The 14,739-nt window shown below is 42.9% G+C and overlaps 1 protein-coding gene across 1 annotated transcript in view; it reads right to left on the bottom strand.

The window, feature by feature from the left end:
* The window catches only part of LOC144752476 (uncharacterized), a 79,810-nt gene that overhangs the window by 34,485 nt on the left and 30,586 nt on the right, over positions 1-14,739 (bottom strand). The window contains exon 4 of the mRNA XM_078640398.1: positions 9,967-10,549. Within this exon, the coding sequence (XP_078496524.1) occupies positions 9,967-10,549 (583 nt within the window). The remainder of the gene's footprint in view (positions 1-9,966; positions 10,550-14,739) is intronic.

Here is a 14,739-nt window from a genome sequence, read left to right as displayed (position 1 = left end):
TTCTGACTACAGCAGGCATCCACGCCTGTGACTTTAGCCAATTATAATGGGTCGCAATTTGTGACCTACCTCATTAATATTTATGAGGTAGGTCAAATTGTAATGCAATACGATTCAGTATTGTGTAAACCACCCTATTAATATATAGGTCGATTTGCAAAATAAGAATGCATTTGGTGAAAGTTGGTGCGTAAATTGCGAACCCATTTGCCTAAACCATTCTTCATATATGAGGTACATGAGGAAGCAGAAAACTCTGCTCCCATGGGGAACTTGTTGATTGAAGTAGCTAGTCTAGATTTTACAGTAGACGCTGCACCCTCCTGCACTTTCAAATGGGACAGAGGTCACTTACTGCACCCACCTGCAGGTGAATGTTTATGGTGTGCGTAGGTCCCCCTTAACCATCACAGAGGCAAAATGTTACCCCGGATTTGCTTTGGGCCACGCACCAAGAGGGCTTTCCCTCTTAAACTAGTAATGGCACTACATTTACAACAGTATTATCAGTATTATAGATAGGCGTTGAAGACTTGGTTGTTCTCCCAAGCCTTTGAATGATTGTCGACTGATTATTGTCTCTTTCCTGCAGATCTTTTCCTTTTGACCATCCAATAGCGCCAAGAAACCGCTGGTGAACGTGCGATCAATAAATTCTTTTATCATATCATATCATATCATAGGTTGCATGAGCATTCTTGGCCCCTTCTGTAAGACAAAGGTGCATTCAAAATGTCGTCCAATGATTATCTCATCTAGATGATCATGAGATCGTCTAGATGAGATAATCGTTGAGTGACACTTTTAAGTCTTGGTAACATTCCGTGGCTCACATCATAGCCTTATCCTGGTAGCAGTTTGAAGCATCTTTAATGTAAAGACATGTGCTGAATGGCACAGGCTATTATCTGAATCTCTACGTTGAGAGTGACTACACCTGTTATTTACTTCAATTGCACTCACCTCAGATCTGAAAAATACCTTCACCAGGGAAACATCCAGCATGCACTTGTGAGCTATTGACATACAGATGACTTTCTCTCATTATTAAACCCTGATGAAGTCTAGACGACGAGGCCGGAGGAACCACATGTTGGCTAGAAGTTTCTTTCAATGAAGAGAGGGGAATAAAGACAACCTGTTGGAAGAATTTTGATAAGTGCAGTTGGAGTTCTTTAGTGTGCTTGTGAGGACTTTTTGAATTGAGTTTAGGTTTGACGTGAACTTTAGGGGTATAGGTGTTGCAGCTTCCCTCTTGTTTGAGTACCTTGTGAACTGTTTGTAATTTACTTTGGTATATTCAGTGAGATTATTTGCGCTGACATTTCTCTGGCCACCTGCATTACTTTCCATCACCTCTTACCTGTCTCACCCCGCCACATGTTTCCCCTTTGTCTTTCTCCTGTCCCTTTCTGGCGTGACCCTGTGTCCCTATTATCTCTCTAACCTCTGTCACACATATCTCTCTCACAACAGTCTTCTGTTCTGTCTCGCTCAGCTCTGTAGTCGCTGTTTCTCTCATACACACGTGCACACACACACATACATTCTTTGTCTGTCCCTCATCTGTTTCCAGGAGCAGCTCTGGTCAGGGAAAAAAGGCGGGGTGAGGGGGTCAGGGGTGGATGGAGGATGACGGGAAAAAAATAAAAATCAAACTTTCCTCTTTGACCCCCCTGATTCAGACCCTAGAATCCCTCCCAGAATTCCATCCCCCTGAGTGGCGCCTCTTTTAGTGGGGACCTGGGCCTACACAAAATTAGACAAGCATATCAAACATTGACAAGTCACACCCGGACCACCCTCGACAGGACTAGACGCACATGGCAGGAGGACTTTCCCGAACTGACGGGCGACGACTGGGTGGAGGCTATCGCCAGCCCTCGGAATGTGGCGGTATCTACACAGTTTCATCTCACACAAATCAAATATTTACATCGCACATATTATACCCAAACCAGACTCTCGGCAATGGGCGCTATCCAATCCCGTACATGCTTGAGATGCAAGAGGGAGGAGGAGACATTTTTCCATATGGTTTGGTGGTGTTCCGCATTGCAGCCCTTCCTGCGCGGGGTCTCCTCATGCCTCAGGAATATACTATCGTGGGAACTGCCATACAATCCATGACTCTTTCTCTTACACAGCACTGACGAGATAGGGGGCAATAAGTACATGCAGCATTTACTCTTTTTAGCCCTCACAATTGCCAGACGTGACATTGCACAGCTATGGAAGGGGACCTCCCCCCTGACCCTGGGCAAATGGAAGTTCGAACTAGATAGATGTATGGGTGCAGAAATTCCAGTATTTATGGCACATGGCTGTCCCAAAAAACACCGCAAGATATGTGCCCGCTGGGCAATGTACCATGGGATTGACCTCCCCAGTTTACCATCAAGGGACCCCTAACTGAGGTCACTACGTAGGTACTTTCCCCTAGACTTATTTCTTTCCACATTGGGCTTCTCTGTATTTCAACGACCATATCCTGGGACTGTTGACTTGAAACTTGAACTGTCTGCATATTGTTTTTGTTGAGTTTCCTGCATGTTGGCAGGATTTGCTAACCATAAAACTTTTGAAATGATGGTATTCCTGCTCATTAATTCCTTTTTACCGGTACCTGTAGGCCTTATGCCCAGACTTCACTGGAATAATCTAATAAAATCTGTTTAAAAAAATTAAAATAAAACTTTCCTGCCACCCTGCAACATTGCGCTCTTCTGCTACTCTCCACTGCAGGCACAGGCTCTCAGACTACCCTGCAGCCAATCCTGAAGCTGCTCTTATGTATGAGAGCACCTTCAGGATTGGCCTGAGTGCCATGAATTTGCCCTTCCGGAAAGACTCGGAGCCTGTGCCTCCTGTCTTCAACCTGGCAAATATATAGACACTAACGGGTCAATTAGTATGTCCGCCATCCTGTCGGAGGATGGGACCATCCACCACAGGGGCGGATGTCCCGTGCCTCGAATTAGGATGCACCCGCCACAGTGCCTGCCATGTTGTATTTTGAAACGCAGGGGGGTACCATAGGTACCCCCTATGTGCACCCCACACCCCCACTTCACCCTGGGGGCAGGCAACGGGCCCCCAAAGCAAGGACCGTATGCCTTTTCGTGGCGGCAATGCCGCCACGTAAAGGCATTCCCCTCAGCCCATCCTAATGTGGCTGGCGGTGTCTGATAGACACCGCCACCATATTAGACCTTTTCCGCAGCGGTCACCTTGCGACCGCGCCGGAAAAGCGGCGGGCGGTCTTCCCATCTGCCACAGTCCCCCCCGCCAATATAATATGGCGGGGGGGGGAAATAGGTGGCGGACAGGGCAAGGATGGCGGACGGATCGCGACAGCCTGCATGGCGGTGGCGATCCGTCCCCCATCATAATTGACCCCTAAGTTCCTCTAACTGGGAACGGCGCACTTCACCACATAGATGCATTGTGGTACTTATATCCAGGCTGTCTCATATTCGAGCTCACATTTATATGTTTCAACCATGGACCCCACATGTTATGTTACAGTTATGCTTAACAGGATGTGTGAATAACACAAGCAACGCACTGTATTGTTTTCGTGATTCTCATTTGTATGTTTATTTAATTTTATGTGATGTCATCATTGAGCTTATTATGTTAAACATAGTCTGTTCACTATGGCTTTTTGTTTAAAAATGGTGATTGGCGGTGGTATACATTTTCTAAAGAAAATAGGCATTGACATTGACATTGTTGTGTTAAAGAATTTCACCCTGTGAGGAGTACCCTGGATTTATTTTTGAAGTGCACTATACATATTACGGGTTCCTCAATATATATATTTGGTTTCAGGGGTGTTATAGTTAGGAATTAGCATTTAAAAAACCTTAGAAATTCACTGAGAAAACCATAGGTTTCAGGGGTGTTAAAGTTAGCTAGACATTTCACTCGTCCAAAACCATTGAAATTCCCACGTTATAGTTAGTTGTACTAACTATAACTTGCACACCCGCAATCCACTGCTGATGATTTCACCTATTACATCATTCATGACATGGTCAGTGACATCACTGATGCCATCTCAAATGACATCACTGATGACATCATCCAGTGAATGCGGTTTGGTTTGTTATTTAAATATGTATTATATATATGTCAATCTGCATTGAAGAATTAGTGGATGTATAAGTGTTTGGATGGAGGATTTAGTAGCACTGTGACTGATTGTCTAAATGAGTAATTTAAAGTGTCTCAATAAATATGTGGGATAGTGATTAAACTGTGTGAATACCTGTATAACTGTATCTCTTGTTCTGTAAACTACTACATACGTTGGTTACTAGCTATGTGAAAGTCTATATTAATTATTAATTACTTAACTGATTATTTGTATGGGATAGTGAATAACAGTGTGTGTGGTTGGGTGGGACGTGTGTGACTGTCCAAATATGTGTAAATAGTGGATTTAGTTGGTATTTGAGGTTAAGACTGTATGTGGAAACAGTTGTTTGGGTGAGTGAATATCTTTATGGGTGTAATGATGAGTAAATATATTTGTCAATGATATATGTCCAACAAACTAGAAATATAAAAGGCAGAGTATGTGACAGTTGTTGTATATAAATAAGTATACCTATGACTCAGTGACTGTATAACTGACTGTATGGATAACTGTATAATTCTAATATTGATTTTAAAACACACTAAGTATGATTTTCTAACTTTATGAATAAATAAAGTGGTGTTTGTGTAAGTGTATATCTTAGTACATGCAAGTATGATCAATTAATTGCAAAAGTGATTAGGATGTCTGCATATGTGAATAGGATGTGTGCAGGTGTGTAATGTTGATGTAGGTGTGTAAGTATATTTAATAATATTCTATTGATCTGTGTTAGCATGTATAACTGAATCTATATGTGTTTAGATGTGTGTGTAGATGTAGGAATTTCTAAGCGAGTTTATAGAAAGTTGTATTACTGTCCCAATGGTTTCAAACATGATACTCCATACTTTATAATGAGTGTTGAAAGGTTATGCTACTGTATAATGAGTTATATGACTTTATCACATGGATGATGTCATCAGTGATGTCATTTGAGATGGCATCAGTGATGTCACTGATCATGTCATGAATTATGTAATATGTGACATCATTAGCAGTGGATTGCGGGCGCGCGAGTTATAGTTAGTACAACTAACTATAACGTGGGAATTTTCAATGGTTTTGTACGAGTGAAATGTCTAGCTAACTATAACACCCCTAAAACCTATGTTTTTTTCAGTGAATTTCTAAGGTTTTTTAAATGCTAATTCCTAACTATAACACCCCTGAAACCTATGTTTTTTTTCAGTGAATTTCAAAGGTTCTTTAAATGCTAATTCCTAACTATAACATATCTCAAACCTATGGTATTTTTAGTGAATTTCAAAGTTTTTTTAAATGATAATTTTTAAATATATTTATTCTTTTTTATATATCTTCTTCCTATATATATTTTTTAGATATGTTATTTTTTCAATAACATTACAAATTAAAAAAAACATTTTTTACATACAAATATATATATTTCATTATTTTATATTGTTTATAATATACTTAAATTCTTTTTATTCTTTTTTTCCTGAAAAATATATATTTTTTATTTTTTTTCTCTTTTGGATACGTGTACCCGACGCCTTCGAAATCGTACAGCATATGTGGTAGGATAGGTGACCCAATGCGTGCACACCAGAGTTCCGTGCTGGGTAGGCGCATCCTAATTTTACCGTAAAAAAAAAAAGAATCTGCCCTTAATTTAAATATCTAGTGCCCTGGGGTGGTGGTGGGTCCTGGGCTTGGGGGGCCTTTCAGCCCACCCACACATTTACATTTGCTGCAGGGGGGCCGTGAGCCCCCAGCACATATTAAATCAAAGCCCCGGGGGGTGGCGGTCCCCGGGGCTGCAGGGGGACCCCTCTGGGCCCCCCATTATAATAAAGCACATTGCCCCCGGCACTAAAGTGGGCTTCAGGTTTTTTTTTATTCACGGGATACGACTATCCTATGCGCAACCCGGGATTTCTTAAAAAAAAAAAAAAATGGCCTTGGGGGTCCTTGTAGGACCCCTTGAGCAGGCCTAGGGCGTCAGGGTGTTTCTACCCTACCCCCTTTTTGCTTTTTGCTCCTTTCTTTTTTCTTGTGCCTCGGTTCTACCGAAACACAAGATGGCTGCCAACACTTCCTGGTTTGGAGTGTTGACAGACAGTTGACAGCCAATTAGCATGCAGCTTGTGCTCGTAAAGCTACGGGCATGCTCCTCGGAAGAGACGAGTACCCTACTTCGTCCATAGATATATCTATGATTTTACTTTTGATTTTCTCAAGAACTACTGCACGGATTTACACCATTTAACCAAAAGCGTGATCTATGAACCAAACTCTACCTTTTTGCCAAATTTGATGTAATTCCGTTCAGCAGTTCGGGCTGTAGCCGCGGCTAAAGGTCCCTATGGAAAATTGCATGGGGAAAACACGTTTTGGGACCCCCTTTTTTCTCACCCCCTGCTTGACGAATCACCCCAAAACTTTCAGGATAGGAGCAGAGCGGAGGGCTCCGTCTTCTTGGAAAATTTCGCGAGGATTCGTCCACCGCCGCCAAAGTTATTCCAAATAGAATGTTGCAGATTTCCTATGGAAACTAGGGGGCATATTACCAAGGCAGGTGAAATGAAATTATCGCCGCTTTTGTGGCCGTTTTCAGCCGCAAAGCGGCGATAATTTCATCGCCCTATTAGCAAGCTATTGCTAACATCAGTTAGCGACAGCTTTTAGGTGATAGCGAGCGGTTTGGGGCCCGCTTTGCATGTCAGCGATATTTATCGCTAATGACATGCAAAGTGGGCGTACCCAACCTGTTAGCGACTGAAAGCAGTCGCTAACATCGCTATCGCCTATTATCAACGCAGGCGTAGCGATTGAAATATTATCGCCAAATCCTAACGCCTGGTCAGACCACTTCTTAACCTGTATATCCAATGGGAGGTGGATTTTCAGGTTAAGTCCCCATTTGCGAAAATGCCTGAATATCGCTGAATTTTCAGCGATATTAACGCATTTCGCCGCTATCGCCGGATATTTTATCGCTTTGGAGATAAACGTTGCTTATAGCACGGTATCTCTGCGATAAAATCTGGCGATGCGCGAAGATAAAACATTTTTTGCTAAGCTTATTTAGCGATAAATATCGCTAGTTGTTGATAATATGCCTCCAGGTCCTAACTATAACTACCTACTGGCGACCACCTGTAGGTAATATATATATATATATATATATATATATATATATATATATATATATATTGCAACACGTTCCAACTTAATGTAGACGAAAGAACGGCAAGCACTCAGGTATCCGATTTGATAAAATATTTATTGCAAACCCCCCTCACCCCAGACAGACGCGTTTCACTATACCAGCTTCGTCAGTGTCAGTTTGTGTTAAAAATCAATCGCCATTTAAACCCCACCGATCATTGCTCTGTTCATCGACATAGAAGGTGGTAAGAATGATGAAAACGGTGGCCATCTTTTAGTATATGTATCCACATACATTACAGTTGTTTAACCTGGGGAATAATAAAGTGCTCAAGTGCTTAATAATATAAACATTACAACAACAAACAATTAATCATTTAGGTACATACTAATGATTTTAATTAACAGGGAATCGTGACCGAATCCTAGATGACATCATTACGATATCGCATAATTCAATTTTAGGTGCTTATAAAGGGGTGTTTCCCCCATGTTTACTATTTATAATTTCTATCATGGAACTAGGTCACTATCCAATCCTTCTTATTAGTCGTGTCGCCCTGTATGGGCAGAGATCTCATTTAGTAATTCAGTGAGCTGTGTTGTCTCATGTCAGACCCACGGGTGCTTGGAGATTACAGCTGATATTATGTGTTTTTCTCTCAGTTAGTGACCAGGTTGGACGGGCTGATATTCCACATGGTCCCATGTGTTGATCTACAGGTGTACCCACATTTCCTCATCATTATTGAGACCCCATGGTGTCATAGTTTTAAGGTCAATGATGTATCTAGACTCTAGAATCCGGAGTGCCTTTTCTCTGTCCCCCCCTCACTCTAGACGGTTCAGTTGATCTATACAGTAAAAACTTAGGAGATCCCTATTGCTTTGGTGACATTTTGCAAAATGACGAGGCACCGGATAGGATTTATCCTTATTAGCGATTGCTCACATGTGCTCGAGGATCCTAAGTTTAGCGGGGTTAATAGTGCTTCCTATATACCACTTTTCACAAGGGCACTCTAGGCAATAGATGGTATAGTCCGAATTGCAGTTTAGGAGTTTTTTTATTTTCCTGTTTGGTCTACCCTCTCCCGTTCTACCTGGGTATTCAGAGACTTTTTTACTGTATTTGCACGCTTTGCAGCGAAGACATGGGAAGAACCCCTTTATGTTGGTTAGATTGGGGGGCTTGGTTTTTGAGGAGAAATGACTGTGGACTAGGTGGTCCGACAGTGACTGGCAACGCCGATAAGTGAGAAAAGGCCTATCTGGGAGATGTTTTTTCAAGACGTTGTCAGTGTTTAAGATGTGCCAGTTTTTCTTAAAGCTGTGGACCAGATCACCTGATTTAGTGTTAAAATTGGCGATCATTCTTACTTGATCCTCATCTTTCTGAGCGTACTTGACCACCAGGAGATCCCTCCTATTTACTGTTGACGCTTTTTCAGCAGCCTGTTTTAGTATGTTACTGGAGTAGCCCCTATTTTGGAACCTCTTACTAGCATCAGCTTTAGCATGTTGGAAATCTATATCCGCTGAGCAATTCATCTTCAAGCGTAGAAGTTTTCCGTAGGGTACATTCCTAATTAGACTCTTCGGGTGATAACTTGCCGCGTGTAACACAGCATTTCCCGCTGTGGGTTTCCTATAGAGTCTCGTTTGGAGAGTATTGTTGTATACAAATACCTCCAAATCCAAATAACATATGCTGGTCGCACTTATTGTGCTGGTGAATCTCAGGTTCCAGTCATTATTGTTCAGGACGGCGATGTAATCCTCAGCCGAGGTTCGATCGCCGCGCACACAATAAAAAGATCGTCAATATACCTTGTCCACATTAAAATCTTGTCACTCCATACCTCATTGGTTCCTCCCCATGCCTCGTGCTTCTCCCACCAGCCTACAAACAAGTTTGCGTAGCTGGGGGAGAAGCACGAGCCCAACGAGGTACCCCTGGTTTGTTTATACAATTGGCCTGAGAAAAGGAAGATATTATTATATAAACAAAATCACATCATGCTTAATAACATGCTGTTGTGTGACTGATATCTGTCCGGTTTCCTGTCTAGGAACCATTTAGTGGCTGCCAGACCGTTTTCATGGGCTATACAGGTATATAAATTAACCACATCTAACGTTATTAAAAGCATGTCTGGTTCCCAAGAGATATTGTCCATCATACGGAGGAAATCTTGTGTATCCCTCACATATGAGGGTAAGTTTTTCACAATAGGGGCAAGATATGAGTCAATGAAGAGGGATGTATTTTCCAAAAGACTGCCAATCGACGACACGATCGGTCGCCCTGGTGGTCTCTTGACATTTTTGTGGATTTTGGGAAGGTGGTAAAAGGTGGGCAATATTGGTGATTCACATTGAAGAAATAAAAATTCATCCATATGTAGCATGCCTTTTTCCTTCCATTTTATCAACATAGTTTGGTATTCTGTTGTACTCTTGACATACTCGGCTCTCTTTATGATAGTGTAACACTCTTTGTCTTTTAATTGTCTTAGTGCTTCCTGTTCATAATTCTCCTTGATGAAAATCACTTGTCCGAGGGCTTTATTTCAATCGTTTTATCATTTTTTAAGGGACTTAATGGCATCCCATTCCCTTCTCGTGATATTTGAAGTTCTCATGTCCATCTTATCTCTTGCCATTCTTTCCAAATCCGCAAGTACCGCTTCATTAAAAACATCAATAGCATCGTGAGAAGCGTTAGGCAGTTTTTTAGATTTATTTCTCAAATTGCTCGGATCTCGTACTTGTGTTACAGATACAGTATCATTTTCTTCAATTTGCGACCCCCTTTCCTGAATTTCTTGTGTTGGAGTCAATAGCAAATTTAGAAGAGTGTTTGAATGTTCTTCTGCAGGTTCCTCCGTGGTGTTTTCCAAATACGTTCCCACAGCCGTATTTTTTGGATGCAGAAGAAAGATTTTTTTGAACTTTAATTTACGAATGTATCTGAATAGATCTATTTTCGTGTCAACCAGGTCAAATTCACTCGCAGGACAGAAACTTAATCCCTTCTTTAGGATCTTGATTTCATCCCCTGTTAATGTTCTTTTAGACAGGTTAATGATGTTGTTGTCCCCCGCCGTGCTTATCTTCTCCTGCGGCTTGATGCACTCCGTGTCACCATCGGTGAGGTAGTTGGCTTGTACCTCCTCTTGCCCCTCTTCCCCTGCCTTGTCCTCCTCTTTGACTTGGTTGGGGGGAATGATTCCTTTGTTGTGGTCGCTGGCGGGTTTCCTTGATGACCTGATATTCGTCGAAAAAATGTTTAGCTGTTGCCTTCCCTTTTGTTACAGGAGCTATGGGTTATTCTCCATCTGACGCCTTCACCTCCGACTCTTCGGTGTCTGCGTTGTTAGCCCCCACAGTGCCTTGGGCAAGTCGTTTCCTTGTTGCATCAAATTTACGAGCAAAAGTTAATATTCTGCCTGATAATTAATCCTGCTCATCCCGTTGGAACTTAATTTGTTTTCTTTTTCTGATTCCCAGTTCATATTCCTTTATTCTCTTTGCCATGACACCTCTTAGGTCATCGCTTGTCTTGGTGTCTTTTTCTTTTGCAATTAGGTCCTCCAGGTCCGTTATTTCTTTAATGCATTTATCCCGATCACTCCATGCGTATTTTATTAGCATACGTACCATCCCCTTTGACGATTCCACTGTGTATTCAGCCCAATCTTTTCAGAAGCGCTGGGTCTGGATTTTCGTAGGATGGTATCGTAAATATACAGAGTCCTCTGGGGATTCTATTGCACTCTATGTAACGCTTAAGAGAGGTGGCATCCCACCATTTTCTAACCTCTCTTTCTTGCAGCTTCTCCAGTCTTTGAAAAAAAAAAAAAATATATATATATATATATATATATATATATATATATATATATATATATATATATATATATATATATATAAATATATATATATCCATACTAGAGAGAGCCCAAACCTTTGAGGCGGGTAATCTCAGGAACCACAGCACCAATCACAACACCCAATACAGCGTTGGAAAGGGCAGTTGCAGCCGAAGGACATAGGCTATGCAGATGCCCAACATATACATTAAAAAGGTAAAAGAACCATGACAGAAAAGTAGTCCCTTGTGGGCGTGTCAGCGTTGTGCTGTGGGCGTGTGCTGGGGGCGTGACAAACGCTGGGGGCGTGTGGTACGTTCCGCCCTTCATGCCATGTCTCATATTGTGTGCTAATCCCACCCTGCTCCCTTTAAATACCCCTGCATCCCATACTCATAACCCACTCTTACTCCTCAAAATACCCCAACACCCTTAAACACTAACCCATCTTAGCCCTATAAATATACCCTGTACCCCAAAACCCAAACCTATCCCTAATATATATATATTGTTTAGGTTTAAATGTATAGGATACTGCAAATTATTTTGGAGTTGTATTGTTAATATTTTAACTATATAATTTATTAGGGTGTATGATAGTTGATGTTGTATGAAGTGCTATTTCTGTTTCCAATATTTTGTTTGCGAAATAGGTAAAAATCATTATTTTTAACAGCAATATTTGTGTTCTTGATGTTTGTGGTTTTACTAATTAAAGTCGATATTTTTGTTATTGATGTTCAATTTCTGATATTTTTGTGTTTTATTATTAAATGCATCAATATTGGTGAGCCATACTCTTGTTCAGCAGGCCCGTGCTCCTTTGCTGGCAGCCTGAAGTTGTGACTTTGTCCCAGTCCAGTGTGACCATTTAACCATAGTTGGTGCTTTGGGCTTTTTGGGTGCTATTTCACTGAAATCTTTTAAATTTGTATATCTTCGGTTCTTTTGGTTGGATTTTTGTTGCTCTGGTCCTTGTTTATTTATTAAAATGTATCCTATTTTCCTAAATTGGTGTTGTGTTTTCACTTTATTAATGTTTTCAGCTCTGCATAAATACTTTACACATTGCCTCTAAGTTAAGCCTGACTGCTCTATGCAAATATACCAGAGGGTTGAGCACAGGTTAATTTGGGGTTTGCTTGTGACTTCACCCTGACAAGGAATGTGGTTGTGGCTTGAGTAGGGTTTCACCCCCCTCAACCAGTATCCCAATCTCTTACAGAAGCCAAAATAGGTAAAGTAGTTTTTGTCCAAATTCCTTTAAAATAATACTATAAAATGCATTTATTTTGTTTTTTGCACCATTTTGTACGAAGTTGCACAAGGTAGAACAGTTCTCAGTGGCTTGTATTGGAAGGGTGAGGGCTGCTCATTTTGCTTAGTCTTTTAGTGGGGGCTATATTATTTTCATGAATACTCCCTTGGTCAAGCTGCTAGGGTTCTTCTGTCAATTCGAAGGAGTGACCACAAAGCCGTGGTCTTTCACTGCCCCTCCCAGCTGTTGAAGAAAATATTCTATCATTGGATTGCTGCACTGCTAGCAGCAGCGGTGCGTCCATTGGGGCGTGGGGGCGTAGCCCCACCAAGCCACATGGACGCACGCACGCTATTGGCAAAATAAAAGCAATTTGCCTGCTTAGCCGTCCGCTAAGCAAGCAAAATACAATTGCATCATGCCGCTGAAGCCAGGGGGTGGGGCGGGGGTGGGGCGGGGGTGGGGCGGGGGCGGGCCGGCATCCTAAGTCTCGAGCTGGTGTAGCCATTGAGTGACACAGGGCTGTAACCAGCTCGAGCATGCGCAGCGCACTGTACCAGCGGGTCCCAGGGGTGCTGCTCAGGCCGCCAGGGCCGGGAGGATTCAGGGCGATTCAGGGCGAATACAGACTGTGCCCCCCTAGCCAATCCTGGGGCTGCATGCAACGCCAGGATTGGCTAGGGGGCACAGTCTGTATGCGTGTCATCATCACCAGACAGGCGACAGGCGAGGCGATCCGGAGAGCGCACGTTGTAACTGCCAAGGAGACTCCGAGAATATCCGAGTCTCTCAGTAGCGAGTCAGCAGGTGAGTGGCTTTTTGCGAATATTGCCTTCACAGTGATTAACCAGGCACATTAGATCACGTGCTAGTCTCCCTACACACCAAGGCTGCTGTGCGAAGGAAGACTGAGGTCGCCTCGGACTGGCAGCCTGAACAGGCTGATCTGCCCAGGTCCCATCGGTCATCATAGAGCATGAAGGCCAGCGCAAACCGGAGCCACTGAAATCCCGAGCTGTGAAAATGAGTGAGTCTTGGGATTTGGAATGTTTTTGGTGTTTTTGGTGGATACAATCACTTGTTCCCTTCCTCCCCCCGTTCCCAGGTGTCGCAGTGACTCGGAGCCCCTGAGATTGAGAGACTAGGGCAGTGCTTAATTTGTGCCGGTGCTTAGCACCGGCACTTAATTATTAGGGCCGGGTCTACATGCATCTGCTGCACAGGTCACATATTGCATGATGATAGATGTATATTTTATCATTTCCCCTGTACTCCCTCCCGACCGAGTGAGTTACTGTTGCGGCTGTGACTCTTCTTAGTCACTGTGACTTAGCCTGCCCAGGCTGAGCTGCGAGCCCAAGTCAGGGGAGATTCAAATTAATAATTATGTTGTTGATCATGATGACAGCGGCTGGCCCTTTCACTTTCAGTCAGTGTTTTTTATTAAAGAGGAGTTTGTTTGTGGGGCAGCTCTCTGCCCTCCAAGGACTGATAATGTGCTGCTCCAGAGAGGGGCGCTGCGAGGCATTCCATAGGGTGTGACAGACTATGCTGTGCTCCAGAGAGGGAGCTCTGCTCTCGAGTGTGGGGCGGCACTCCAAGGGGGTGAGAGTACTCCAGGGTGGGGGGCTTACTTTTCGCCGAGGGTGACACTGTTTCAAGATGCGCCAGGCGTGACAAGATCAGTAGTACTGGACGAGGTATTCAGTGAGTAACATCGACACCGCGTCTGCGTGATGACAGTACACAGGCTGTGCCTATAGATTCGTAGAAAAACCAGGCAACTGTTGAACATGCTCAGTTCTACCACAAAGCTACGCACAAGGCCACATTTGCACAACTGGAGTGGAGATTACACAGCACACAGATATGGTCGGTAAAACCGGCCAAACCAGCGCTTGGTTAAGCAGAAATACATTTATTATATAGGCACCTTAGTGATGACAGCCCCCCATTTTGGTAAAGCGCCTTGTTTTGTGGTTTTAACTTCTGCTTTCGCTTTGTGTCCTGTGTCCAAGATACACAGTCAAGCAAAATTGCTACACTCTTCAGGAATCGTGATTCCACTGCTTTTTCCACGTTTGAATTGCCAATTGTTGCTGCATATTTCACAATTTACTGCATAAACTGCAGGTTTAAATAAAAAACGCTTCTAGTTCAAACAGGCCAAAGCCGGTAAAACCACTAAGCCGCCTGTTCGGACGTTTAAAAATATGTCCTCACTTAGTCACTCGCCCAAATGCTTGGTGGGCTCAGGGCTGGCTTGGCGGCATGCCATCCTATACCAGCCCTCCTGACTGGCCATATTCCCAGCACTGCATATTCCA

This window comes from Lissotriton helveticus, chromosome 5_1 (genome assembly GCF_964261635.1).
Source record: "Lissotriton helveticus chromosome 5_1, aLisHel1.1, whole genome shotgun sequence".
Classification (NCBI taxonomy): Eukaryota; Metazoa; Chordata; class Amphibia; order Caudata; family Salamandridae; genus Lissotriton; species Lissotriton helveticus.
Note: the sequence above shows the minus strand (reverse complement) of the source record. Positions and strands in the feature narration are given on the sequence as shown.